Source organism: Protopterus annectens, chromosome 1.part0, assembly GCF_019279795.1.
Source record: "Protopterus annectens isolate FY-2018-M chromosome 1.part0, PAN1.0, whole genome shotgun sequence".
Classification (NCBI taxonomy): domain Eukaryota; kingdom Metazoa; phylum Chordata; order Ceratodontiformes; family Protopteridae; genus Protopterus; species Protopterus annectens.
In genome coordinates this window covers 819800839-819815798 of record NC_056725.1, presented here as the reverse complement: position 1 = coordinate 819815798, position 14960 = coordinate 819800839, and the positions used below count along the sequence as shown (strand labels likewise).

Here is a 14960-nt window from a genome sequence, read left to right as displayed (position 1 = left end):
GGGGGGAAACCCGTTCCTACCCACTCTGCAGACTAGCCATGGCCCTGTGGAACACGGCCTTCGACATTCAAGTCCGTCTGCACGCTCAATTCCTGCCAGGCAAGCAAAACTTACTGGCGGACGACTTAAGCAGAAATCTCCTAGATCCACATGAGTGGCAGTTGGAGCACAGCACCTTCAACCTTTTGATTCAAAAATGGGGGCCCCAGAGGTGGATCTCTATGCTTCCCCTTACAATCACCAGCTCAGCAAATTCTGCGCCAGGATTCTTCACATCAGGGCCTGGAAAGTGGATGCCCTATCTTTTCAATGGGTAAGTCTCTCATTCTATGCCTCTCCCCCTCAGCCCCTCCTTTCTAGAGGTATTACTCAAGATAAAGCAGGACATATCAAGGACAGTTCTGATTGCCCCGGACTGGCCACACCAGCACTGGTACCCACTCCGCAGCCTGACATCGGTGCCACCCTGGCCACCTACACCAGAATCCAACCCTCCTCTCTCAGCAGGAGTGACAGATTCTGCATCCTCAACTGCAAAGCCTAAATCTTGCAGCCTGGCTTATTCCTTGAATTCTTCTCAGCAACTGTAAGCAAACAGGTGCTGGATGTCATTCTTGAAGCCAGAAGACCCAGTACAAGAAAATTCTATGCTGATAAATTGAAAAGGTTTTGCTCATGGATTCAGTCTAAAGTAAAGGACATAGCAATGCCCTCTCTGCCTCTTATCCTGGATTACTTAGCAGATCTACTCCACAAAGGCCTGTCCTTCTCCTCCTTTAAGATACATGCCTAAGCCATTTCTGCTTATTACAACACCGAGCCACCTCTCTTCTTGCACGCTCTTGTCAAACAGTTCTTGAGAGGGACAAACAACTTAAGGCCACCAAGGAGAGCACCCAGCCCTGCTTTGGGACCTTAACTTTGTACTGGAAAAGCTCACGCTTCCCCATGTGAACCTCCTGCATCAGCAGAGTTAAAATTCTTCTCTTGGAAAACAGCCTCGCTTCTAGCAATCAGTTCAGCTAGAAGAGTGTCTGAGCTACAAGCACTCATGGCTTGGAACCCTTCATTATTTTCCATGCTGACAGGGGTTTCCCTCAGGACTAACCCTTCCTTTATGCCCAAAGTGGTGTCCAGTGTGGCTCTCAATCAATTAATCCATTTGCCAACCTTCTTCCCTAATCCTCAAAATAAAGGGGAAAGGATCCTGCACTCCTTGGACGTGCACAGACAGCTCAGATTCTACCTTGATAGCACTAAGCACTTCAGAAAAGCTGACCAGTTACTAGTCAGCTTTGCAACCAGGGGCAGAGGGCAAGGCCATTTCAAAAACCATTTCCAAATGGATAGCACACTGCATCCATTTCTGCTACAAGCAGCATGGGAAACCAACCCCTCAGGGGGTCAGAACACATTCCACTAGGGCAACATCTACCTCTACAGCATTTCTCAGGGGAGTCTCTACCAGGGGTATCCTGGAAGCTGCTACCTGGGGTTCTGTACACACCTTCACCAAGCCTTACCACCTGCCTGTCTTTTCCAAATCCAGGGCAGGATTTGCTACAGCAGTCCTGCAAGGCATGCTAGCCAGCCTTAACTCTTCTTGACTGCCTTCACCCTTTTTTAGCTTTGGAAATCCACACAAGTGTGATGACTGCAACAGTGAAACACGAAGAACATAATACAGTTGTATACACTTACCATAAATGTAGATGTTCAAGTGTATTCACTGTTGCAGTCCTGGTTTCCCTCCCTCCTGGTTTTTCCCTTTCTCTCCTATCTATGGCTATTACTAACCCCTTCTGATATATTGGTATTGGTATTTACATGTTACTGGTGGTGTGTTCCCCACCATAACCTAGCATCCTATTTGGGGGGCTCCTGACATTTCGGCCAAGAAAAACCGATGTAATGGTGTTGGCTGCCTGTTTTTATAAACCTGACATCAGTCCTGGACTGACAGCATCCAACGCAGAAATACTAAGTCTCTGGTATTCAGGCTGACTGAGGGCTACCTGCAGGCAGATAACCCGAGTGTGATGACTGCAACAGTGAATACACTCGAACATCTACATTTATGGTAAGTGTACACAACTGTACTTTCAGAACTTTCCAGCCCCCTCCTGAACAAATAGAGCCCTTCTGGTAGGTTAACCCCCCCCCCCTTTTTGCCTTCCACCTCACTGGAATGATCACTGGAGTCTTCCCGTTCCCCACCATTGTTCCGAGTCTCTCCATCTGAGATCTGGCATACAGGGTCGTCTTCATGTAAACTATCAACCACACCCCCATCTGTGGAGTCATCTGTCCAGTCTTCAACGTCACTGGCTAGTATTAAATCACCTGAGTTAGAATAGCTGATGAGGTTCTGTTTGCAGACATGGATGCAAATGTTCTTCGTGTTTCACTGTTGCAGTCATCACCTTTGGGTTATCTGCTTGCAGTAGCCCTCAGTCAGCTTGATTATCAAAGTCTTTGTTCCTGCGTCTGTTGCTGTCTCTTTTTCCATGACGTCAGGTAGTCCCGGTGCCATTACATCGGTCTTTGCCGTGTGGTGCCTGAAGCAGAAGCAGTTAGCAAGTGCCGGTTGGCCGACTCCTGAAATTTCTGTTTTTGAGTTTCAGATCCGAAGTCTTCAACTAAGTTAAGTACCCCGTTGGCGAACCTTTTTCTTGCTCTAAACCATTGTCAGTAAAAGTTAACAATTGTATTTCTCGTGGAAAGCAAATACCTCATAAAAATTTTCATTCGTACTGCATTCCTTGCTTAGGCCCAGAGCATGAAGTACATCGCTGTCTGTTTTGTGCCTTATTCAAACCTCGTACCATTCGTCGTCTGTTCATTTACGCATCTAAATATTTTGGTACTCTGTTCAATTATCCAGAAATGGCTTCGGTAAGCCACCCGACTACTGACATTCCGAAAAAACACAAAGATAAAAACAGAGGCAGACTGCTTAGGTCCAAAGCTGCCGACGACGCTTCTCCTAAGCTAGTCGCCAGTTCGCTGGTACTCAGGTGCTTTCACAGCCCCTGATACCAGCTACTTCAGATTCGCAGTCCACTACTGAGACCCATTCAGAGTCAGGTATGCAGCGAGATGCTACTTCGACTGTGGGACCTGCAAATGTCTCTACCTTGGATGGGTCCGGAGCCGCTGTGCAAGCACCGGCTTCTGAGGGTGTATTCAGGTCTACTGACTTGCATATTAAACTGATGCCATCTTCTTCTTCAAGGCCTAAAACTCAATCCACGCCCAGACCGCATGATCAGGCCCCATATGCCTAAAAAACAAATGATAAGAATGGCTGAAGAATTTATTACTCTAATCAGGGGAACCACCCTTCCCCCTCTGAGACCTAGGACTGATTTTCCTTTTGATTCTTGTGATCAGGATTCTGAAATTTCTGTTTTCTCTGATGACCAGGATTTGCCGTTACCTACCTATGAGGATTCTGATGCAGAGGACTCGATTCCCTCTGCTTCCCCTCCAGAGGATTTCTCTTTTGGGTGAAACCTTGCATACTCTTAGGGAGCATTTTTGCTGTGAAATCCAGGATTACTCTGACTCCAAAAAGAGGCTTGGGGAATTCTTAATCCTGCCTCAACACAGGCCTTTAACTATCCCTCCTGTACTGGACATTGTAGATGATACCTTCTTGGAATCTAGCCTGGCCCCTGACTCTCTAACTCCTGCTCCCAGAAAACCTGATGGGTATTACAGGGTACCTGACTCTCAAGTTCCTCTTTAAAAATCCTACTGCGGATCCTGAGACCATTTCACAGGGACCCAAGGGCATTAAGGCAGCTACTGCCAAAAATCCTACCCCCTCTGATAGAGATTGCAGGGCGCTGGATAGATGGGGTAAGAAGGTATACACTTCTGCAGCCTTGGCCATTAGGGCCTTAAACTGCCAGTTTCATATGTTAAACTATCAGCAGCATATTATTGGATTGCTTAAACAGAAAATGATGATTCCTGACTGTGCTGAAAATAAAGATTTACAGGATTTAATGTATTCTGCTGAAGAAGTTGGAAAACATACTTTGCAATGTGGTTTTGATTCATTAGAGGCATCTTGCAGGGCTGCTGTAACTGGATCTGTACTTGACGGCATGCTTGGCTTAAGGAGCAATCTTTACTAGATCATGTTAAAGCTAAATTACTGGATGCTCCCTTAAACCACGACCGCTTGTTTGGCAACAAAGCAGAGGAAGCACTTGAAAAGATGGAGGAAAACACTAAATCTATGCAAACTGTTAAAGATTTCCTACAAGTACATCCTCCCAGATTTAGTAGGCCTTGGCCCTCTAAGAATTGGTCCTTTCCTGCCTCTTTCAGGCCTTCAGTCCAATCCCAGAACCAGCAGAACACCCAGGCTTCAGTCCCAAGGTACTCACAGGCCTAAGCAGTGGGGGGGTTCCCACGTCTAAAGCAGGGAGTAGTAAGACTCTCCCCTATGGTAAACTGTCTCAATGACTTAACTTTAAACCTTACAAGCCCTGCTCAACTGACTGTTCCTTTAGGGGGAAAGATTTCCCTGCATGCAAAAAATTGGGAACTCATTACGCAGGACAAATGGGTTTTAAATATAGTTTCCCAAGGATACAGATTCCACTTTCACACCTTACTAACCCAAAATGGTTGGCCAGACCTACCCCCACATCAGTGGTCAGAGGCTCAAAAGCATGTTCTCTCTTTTTTTAAGCACCAGGGCTATTCAACCTGTCCAAGAAGAAGAATGGGGACAAGGTTTCTACTCAAGACTTTTCCTGGTACCCAGAAAAGACAATTCCTGGCGTCCTATACTGGACCTGTCTATCCTAAACACATTTTTTTTATCACAAAATTCAAGATGCTAACTCTTCATCAGTTCTTCCTATGCTAGGCAAATATGCTTGCTGGTAACACTGGATTTAAAGGAAGCCTACCCGCACATCCCAATAAGGGAATCTTGCAGAAGATACCTATGCATCAGAGCAGGCTACATGCACTATCAGTTCTCTGCACTGCCCTTTGGCTTATTTACTGCACCCATGGTGTTCACAAAGTGCTTAGCTCCAGTCATTGTATTATGCAGGCAAAGAAATATTCAAATATACCCATACCTGGACGATTGTCTAATTCAGCCAGAAAGCCAGGACATACTTATGAATCATCTGGCTTTTGTACAAGGGGTGCTAACTTGTCTGGGGTACACCATAAATGAAATGAAATCACATCTTATACCCTGCCAACAAACTGTATTCCTTGGATCAAGCTTGAATACATCTTCCCAGATGGCCTACCTCACACCAGAAAAACAAATTCAGTTGACAGTGTACTTCAAAATACTGATCACCAAGACCCAGCTATCTTCAAGGAAAATACTGCAAGCCCTGGGGTTCATGGCCTCTTGCATTCTACTAATTCCATATGCAAGACTGCATATGAGGAAACTACAATGGTATCTAGAAAGCCTATGATGTCAACATTCTCAGGATCTAGAATCAATGATTCCTGTCATAACTTGTCTACAGATAGTTCCTTTGGTGGGCAGAGGTCTTTCACCAAAACAAGGGACTGCCATTCACTCTACCCCCTGCCACCCAAACCCTAACAACAGATGCATCAGACTGTGCATGCTGTGTTTCTGTGGAATAAAGTGAACTGAAGTGTGCTGAGCCATCTGTGGGTTTTTTTCACAATTTTCTAAGCTTGCCCTGCTCAGGGCTTTATTGTTTTGCCTGAAAAGCTGCTTCATTTTGTGGATTACAAGTTTTATTTGGAAGCTGCTGTGAATTTTGTTTTGTTTTTTCTTGGTTTCTGGTATTCAAACAAAAATTAGTATCGCATGACATTTAAGAAACTTCTTCAACATTGAAATTGTAGTACATCAGACTGCCACATATTAACAAAGAATGTTTTTTCCCCCGTTATAAATTTCTTCCACTTATTGGCATAAATTAATATCTGAAGCGTTTTGTCTTTTAGGCACAAACCCCAGAGCAGCATGAAGGAGAATTTGGCTCAGAACGTTCGGCAAGCCCTTCACAAGCTAGTAGTCATCAACTTCAAGAAATGGTGGTCACTGCAAATGATTCCAGAGATATTCAGCAGCAGGTACTGGCTTAGTTCGTACTTTATAGTTTAAGGAAGAGGTGTCTTACTCCTCTCCTGCAGTATTGATGGCTTTTATTTGGTCTGTCTTCATTGATGGGAAACTTTTTCACCTTTATATGCAGAACGTAATTTTATAATCTGTAGACAGTTGGTCTTTATTAACCTTAATGGCAGGTGTTCACTTAATTTGTGGCAGAATACATGTAGAAGGAGAACCCCAAAATGCATAAAAATTGAAGAACCCAGGTCTGTTTAGAATTGGTTAGATAACATTTTAGCAGTCTATTTGTTCTTGAAGCAGTCAGTTACTGTGTATCAGATTCTGCAAATTAACAGTTGTGGGATTTTCTCTCTCTCTCTCTCTCTCTCTCTCTCTCTCTCTCTGAAAAGAGAAATATAGGGCTAGATTTCAGAATAATTGCTCTGTGTGTAAGTGATGTACTTTGGTGAAAGGCCTGTCTGTATAGCTGACTTACACTAGAGTAATATCAAAAAAGAAGGTCCCCTGCACGTGGGCAATTGCCAGGCTCCACACACCATAACAATAAAAACCACAAAGAGCCAGCAAACGAGACTTCAAAAATATTCTGTATTCACAAATACATACAGCAAACAAACCGGTTTCGGCTGGAATAACACAGCCTTCCTCAGTGTATAAAGACAACACACAAAAAATGCTGTTTAAATACTATAAAGCCAATTCCCACTGGTTGAACATTCATAAATATTCATTAAGTCCAGGTGGGAATAGACCCCCTAGCTTAATGATCCACTTTTTTTCTTTGTTATTCAATATATTGTGCCATTCATTTTTATTCATACGATTCTGATGAATAACATCAATAACCATAAACATAAATTCAGCAGTGGGGTGGCAATACCTGATGTTTATACAGAGCATTAGTTATTTTTTTATGTTTAATATTGCTCATATGTTCTGAGATCCGTGATCTTAATGGACGAGACGTCTGCCCTATATAGAATGCTCCACACTGGCAAGTAGCAAGGTAGACAACCCAATCATTGCTACAATTGGCAAAAAAGCCTAAATCATATACCCTGGAGCAATTTCTGCTGGAGAAAGCCTTAGACGTAGTGACATGTTTACAATTCGAACAATGACCACATGGAAAACATCCATATATAACTTTGCCTGACAAAGTAGTCTGTTTGTATAAAGATTGTTTCCTCTCACAACACTTATAATGATTGAAATAAGATTTCAAATTTTTCCATTTCTATATGAGAAAATACATCTGTCCGGAATCAGATTAGCAATGTTGTGATCAGATTGTAGAATATTCCAATTCCTGTGGACACTATCCAACAGGCAGTCAGTGTTACGAGCATAAGTAATAACAAATCTAAATGTTGTTGGTGTAGCCACAGTGTGGTCTCTGTATTGAAGTAGGTCTGATCTATCCATATTTTGTACCTGGTTTTTGGCCATTGTAATATTACCAACCTTGTATCCCCGTTGTTTGAACCTATCCGTTAAATCTCTTTCATTCAAACCATATGTATGTGGCTTGGAACAAATGCGTTTGGCCCTTATGAACTGAGATTTAGGAATGTTCCTAGTGATATGTGGTGGGTGGTAGCTGGAAGCATGCAGAAGTGAATTATATTGTGGGAACTTTCTATACATTTCACTATCCAAAGTGCCATCAGGCAACTTATGTATCAGGACATCCAGAAATGTAATGTTCTTTTTATCATGATGTTCAGTGAATGTCAGTCCCCATTCATTGTTGTTAAGATATGAAACAAAATCAGCAAGACCAGATTCAGTACCCCTCCAAACTAACCACACATCATCTAGGTAACGTCTCCATATGTCCATATCAGATAGAAAAGTGTTTCTGGAGGCATCATAAATAATCTTAGACTCAACATAAGCCATGAAAAGGTCAGCATATATGGGGGCAAAAGAAGCCCCCATAGCTGTACCTTTGGTTTGCCAGAAACACAGATCTTTATAGTAAAATACATTACATGTAAGGACTTATCTGGCCATGTCTATTAAAAAGGAATTGAACAGTTGGGAATACAATTCGGTAACTTCTAACCAATGTGCCAAGGCTTTTAATCCCGCCTGATGTGGTATATTCGTGTAGAGTGCACTCACATCCAATGTACATAGAAGCCATTCAGCCTCAAGTTGTGTGTCTGATATTATTTGCAGAAAATTCGTAGTATCCTTTAACCTAGATCTAATAGATGGTAATAAGGGTTTAAGATATTTGGTCAGAAACATAGACAGTGGCTCTGTAACATATCCCTTTCCAGATACTATAGGTCTGCCCGGAGGATTGGTAACATTCTTATGGATTTTAGGTAGAAAATAGATATATTGTGCATGGGAATCCACTATTGACAAATGTTGAAAAGTTTCATTGTTAATAATTGCCCGATCTTTTGCATCAACAAGAAAACATTTTGTACATTTGACAAATCTTATAGTGGGATCGACAGACATATAAGAATAGCATCTGGTATCAAAAAGCTGTCTACGAGCCTCCCTATCATAATCTGTCCAGTTTTGCACAACCACAGCACCACCCTTATCAGCTGTAGTAATAACAATATCCTTGTTGTTCCGTAGATCACATATGGCCTGTTTCTCAATAATGGAAATATTATTGTATTTAACATTAGCATCAGAACTAAAATAGTGTGTAGATCTTTGAGTGCACTATTTAAAAACAAATGAACTGTGTCATGCATGGGTGGTACAAAACTAGATTTATGGTAGATGAATTTACCATGATCCAAATTATAACCAGAATCACCAAAAAATAGTTTAAGATTAAGCAATCTGCAAAAACTAACAACATCCTGAGCAAGTGCATCTTCAGAAACCATAAACCCAGGTATAAAACTGAGGCCTTTATTCAATATAGAAACATGTGTAGAGGAAAGAACAAAATTAGACAAATTTAACACATTGTTAGGTCTATCATCATTCAATTTTTCAGAGCCATTGCTAATAAGCCTTGAATATTTTGAACTTTTCCGATGTTTACATCCCCCCCGTCTGCGTTTAGTTCTAAAGGGACAACCCCAGGTGTTCTTTTTGGAGAGGGGGACCCCGATGCTGCCAGGGATTCGTTATCTGTGCCAGACGATGTATCGTCAAAAGATGAAGTGGTCCCATTATGATTTTTACGTAAAATAGACCTAGGTCTTTTATGTTTCATATTAGAAGATGGAGGATTAATAAACCTCACATGCTTGGTCTGATGCAAAAATGGATTCCCACGTAAATAATCTTCCTGGTCCCTATGGAATTTCTTCATTTTTCTAGATTTCAATTCAGCATCATATTTTTTAAGGTCTACTGCTACCTTATTTAGTCTAACTTCAAATGAAGGTTCCTTTTCAAAGGCCTTAAGTTTGTCCGCTAGAGCAGTAATACTTGTAAGACCCCTACCAATTGCCCTATTGTGAAAATTTAGCAATTCAATAACAAAAGCCATAGTTGCTTCCTGTTGTATTTTGGACCAATTTTTGGTCAACTCATCATCCATACTATTAACATGGGGGATCGTACGAATACGTAACCCCCTGGGAGTAATATTAGCAGCCTTGTATGCCCTAAAGAGCTTGCTGTGCCATACATTAGCACGCAGTTGTCTAAGCTGCTTGTTTAAATCATCAATCAAAACTTGACATGATGACTCCAAACTACTTGATTCGATGGGTTCAGCATTCCCATTTCTATTATTGGATAGACCAAAGACCCCTAGGTCATCTTTATCTGCAACCAAGCCCGAAATAAGGTTAGATAGATCCATACTGGTAAACACAATTGGAAAAATGTGCTGTCAATATTGGTATCAGAAAACCGAACCAAGACAGTCCAATCAAAATAGTCTATATATCAAAAGCTGTCAATAATGGTTATTAATAAGAAAAAAACACGACAGCTATACCACACCATGGACAATAACAGCAAAAAAAACAAATAATGTAAAATAGCTGCGTCCATATCAATATTGGAAAATGCCAAAGGTCCAAATAAAAATTGGTACACCCCAGCCGAATGTGTGATGTATGGAGGTATTACAAGAATAAAGGCAGGAACGGACAAAAAATTAGAATATCCTGTAAGCTGAATTTAAATCCAAATATCCTTACTCAGATGAAGATAAGAGAAAAAAAACCCAAAGGGACCAAGAAAGACAATAATCTACACAGAATGATAACGTAAAATAACCCTTAAGATAATATAGCATTTGTGTTAATATATACCTAGTATAATCGCACACCCCAACATCCTAAAGAATATAGTGTGTATACAGTGTGAACATACCCAAGAATAACGCAACATGCTAATGCTGTAAAGCTACTGTCGGATGTAAGGATAATACTCCCTACCAATTATTGTATTTTGTCCACAATATTGTAGATAATATATAAAAAATATAAATCTACAAATGGGACACTACAGACAATATGAAAACCTAGATTATAAATGTAAATAACAATCATATGTATAATAACAATTACAGAAACAATAGTGTGTCCATAAATGAGACAAGGAACTACCTATGTCCATAGACAATGATAACCTAAAAAATGTCAAAATTGCCTCACACACATTAGTCCTATGGCAATTGATTGTAATTGTCACTCAAAATCAGGCATATGCTAAAAAATGTTTATACCAAAGTTGACATGCCAAAACTTTGTCCCCAATTACAGTGAAACTACCAGACTGCTAAGGTATAATTCAAAACAATATACCCAAGAACAGGATAAGTATAGTCGGGAATAACCACTCAAATTTACATACAACTGTCTAGGCAATGAATATAGGATCATGAATAGATGTTAACAAAAACACCATAAGTCCTATATACAGTGTTAATAACATTGTAGTATGACAAAATGATGCCCAAAGTTGTAAACATCCATAGCCAGGACACAAATATACCAATACTGTGCTAATATTATAGAATATAAAATAAAACACTAGATGATACCACTTTAGAGAAATATAAGAAGTCCAAGGCTGTATATAGTGCAGCGTAATTGTAGATATTAAATCTGCAAAACAATGTCAATAGATAAGTGTTCCAACACTTGCTCAAAACATATCCAGCAAATTTCTTAATACGCGCAAGATGGCTCCCAACTTGACTTCAAGAACAAATTATGTGAAGGCCATATAAAAAATGAAAAAGAAAAAACACACAGAGTTGTTCATGACGAACAAATCATGTTCAGTAGTATATTAGTCCTTGAAGCTGTAATAAAAGTGTATACACAACACAGCCATCCAAGTTTCCCAACAGCGTTTCGTAGAAAACCACGAAGAAAATAATGTTTAAAGTGTAGAAATAAATTCTCCTGGTGAAAATGTCAGAAATCCAAGACCGTATATAACACAGCGTATTTTGTAGATGTTAAATGGCAAAGAAAACTTGCCTGAAGTTGTACAAATCCACGCACTTGCTCGAAAAAATTCCAACAAGCGTTTAAAATGCACTGTATGACTCCCACATTAACTAAAAGTCCAAGAAATATTTAAATCTTACACAAGCAGTTGCAAAAAAATAATAACCCTTCTTCATGAGAAACAACCAATATCTGATAGTACCTTAGTCCTCATGAATATATATATGGAGTGTATACATAACATGACAGTCCAGTTCCTACACTATTCAAACGGCGTCATAATAGAACCCATAAAAAATGAGATGATAAAGCAAAACGACAGTTCGCTCAATATGCAAAAAACATCCAAATGATGTCGCTTATACTTGCATATAATCCCCGTTCCATATACGCCAGATGCTAAATAGAACAAAGCCTTGGGTTCGGCAAATATGTCCATACGCCACCAGCATCGAACAAAACAAACAGTAAGTGCTCGAGGACCCAACACACACTTTACAGTCAAACGACGATGTCAGAAGATCACACTGGATTTAAGATATGCACCACCGCAAATCTATGGCTGAGTGATAAACTAATATATGTTCACCATGAAAGAAAAATAACGATGTGGATCAAAAAATGAGAAAAAAGCATAACATCTAAAGGCTGCTACAACGAATCCCTGTAGCAGCATCGAAGTCCCAGGCCCCAGCAGGAAGTCGAAGGAGGAGTATCAAAAAAGAAGGTCCCCTGCACGTGGGCAATTGCCAGGCTCCACACACCATAACAATAAAAACCACAAAGAGCCAGCAAACAAGACTTCAAAAATATTCTGTATTCACAAATACATACAGCAAACAAACCGGTTTCGGCTGGAATAACACAGCCTTCCTCAGTGTATAAAGACAACACACAAAAAATGCTGTTTAAATACTATAAAGCCAATTCCCATTGGTTGAACATTCATAAATATTCATTAAGTCCAGGTGGGAATAGACCCCCTAGCTTAATGGCACAATATATTGAATAACAAAGAAAAAAAAGTGGATCATTAAGCTAGGGGGTCTATTCCCACCTGGACTTAATGAATATTTATGAATGTTCAACCAATGGGAATTGACGTTATAGTATTTAAACAGCATTTTTTGTGTGTTGTCTTTATACACTGAGGAAGGCTGTATTATTCCAGCCGAAACCGGTTTGTTTGCTGTATGTATTTGTGAATACAGAATATTTTTGAAGTCTCGTTTGCTGGCTCTTTGTGGTTTTTATTGTTATGGTGTGTGGAGCCTGGCAATTGCCCACGCAGGACCTCTTTTTGATACTCCTCCTTCGACTTCCTGCTGGGGCCTGACTGCTGCTACAGGGATTCTGTAGCAGCCTTTAGATGTTATGCTTTTTCTCATTTTTGATCCACATCGTATTTTTCTTTCATGGTGAACATATATTAGTTTATCACTCAGCCATAGATTTATGGGTGCATATCTTAAATCCAGTGTGATCTTCTGACATCGTCGCTTGACTGTAAAGTGTGTGTTGGGTCCTCGAGCACTTACTGTTTGTTTTGTTCGATGCTGGTGTATGGACATATTTGCCGAACAAGGCTTTGTTCTATTTAGCATCTATGGAACGGGATTATATGCAAGTATGACATCATTTGATGTTTTTGCATATTGAGCGAACTGTCGTTTTGCTTTATCATCTCATTTTTTATGGGTTCTATTATGACGCCGTTTGAATAGTGTAGGAACTGGACTGTCATGTTATGTATACACTCCATATATATATTCATGAGGACTAAGGTACTATCAGATATTGGTTGTTTCTCATGAAGAAGGGTTATTATTTTTTTGCAACTGTTTGTGTAGGATTTAAATATTTCTTGGACTTTTAGTTAATGTGGGAGTCATACAGTGCATTTTAAACGCTTGTTGGATTTTTTTCGAGCAAGTGTGTGGATTGTACAACTTCAGGCAAGTTTTCTTTGCCATTTAACATCTACAAAATACGCTGTATTATATACGGTCTTGGATTTCTGACATTTTTCACCAGGAGAATTTATTTCTACACTTTAAACATTATTTTCTTCGTGGTTTTCTACGAAACGCTGTTTGGAAACTTGGATGGCTGTGTTGTGTATACACTTTTATTACAGCTTCAAGGACTAATATACTACTGAACATGATTTGTTCGTCATGAACAACTCTGTGTGTTTTTTCTTTTTCATTTTTTATATGGCCTTCACATAATTTGTTCTTGAAGTCAAGTTGGGAGCCATCTTGCGCGTATTAAGAAATTTGCTGGATATGTTTTGAGCAAGTGTTGGAACACTTATCTATTGACATTGTTTTGCAGATTTAATATCTACAATTACGCTGCACTATATACAGCCTTGGACTTCTTATATTTCTCTAAAGTGGTATCATCTAGTGTTTTATTTTATATTCTATAATATTAGCACAGTATTGGTATATTTGTGTCCTGGCTATGGATGTTTACAACTTTGGGCATCATTTTGTCATACTACAATGTTATTAACACTGTATATAGGACTTATGGTGTTTTTGTTAACATCTATTCATGATCCTATATTTATTGCCTAGACAGTTGTATGTTAATTTGAGTTGTTATTCCTGACTATACTTATCCTGTTCTTGGGTATATTGTTTTGAATTATACCTTAGCAGTCTGGTAGTTTCTCTGTAATTGGGGACAAAGTTTTGGCATGTCAACTTTGGTATAAACATTTTTTAGCATATGCCTGATTTTGAGTGACAATTACAATCAATTGTCATAGGACTAATGTGTGTGAGGCAATTTTGACATTTTTTAGGTTATCATTGTCTATGGACATAGGTAGTTCCTTGTCTCATTTATGGACACACTATTGTTTCTGTAATTGTTATTATACATATGATTGTTATTTACATTTATAATCTAGGTTTTCATATTGTCTGTAGTGTCCCATTTGTAGATTTATATTTTTTATATATTATCTACAATATTGTGGACAAAATACAATAATTGGTAGGGAGTATTATCCTTACATCTGACAGTAGCTTTACAGCATTAGCATGTTGTGTTATTCTTGGGTATGTTCACACTGTATACACACTATATTCTTTAGGATGTTGGGGTGTTTGATTATACTAGGTATATATTAACACAAATGCTATATTATTTTAAGGGTTATTTTACGTTCTCATTCTGTGTAGATTATTGTCTTTCTTGGTCCCTTTGGGGTTTTTTTCTCTTATCTTCATCTGAGTAAGGATATTTGGATTTAAATTCAGCTTACAGGATATTCTAATTTTTTGTCCGTTCCTGCCTTTATTCTTGTAATACCTCCATACATCACACATTCGGCTGGGGTGTACCAATTTTTATTTGGACCTTTGGCATTTTCCAATATTGATATGGACGCAGCTATTTTATATTTGGTTTTTTTTTGCTGTTATTGTCCATGGTGTGGT

General features: G+C 39.5%; 1 protein-coding gene across 1 annotated transcript in view; it reads left to right on the top strand.

The window, feature by feature from the left end:
• SCAF8 (SR-related CTD associated factor 8) overlaps nucleotides 1-14960 on the top strand; it is a 1875331-nt gene that overhangs the window by 1029028 nt on the left and 831343 nt on the right. The window contains exon 12 of the mRNA XM_044063383.1: nucleotides 5992-6102. Coding sequence (XP_043919318.1) covers nucleotides 5992-6102 — 111 coding nt within the window. The remainder of the gene's footprint in view (nucleotides 1-5991; nucleotides 6103-14960) is intronic.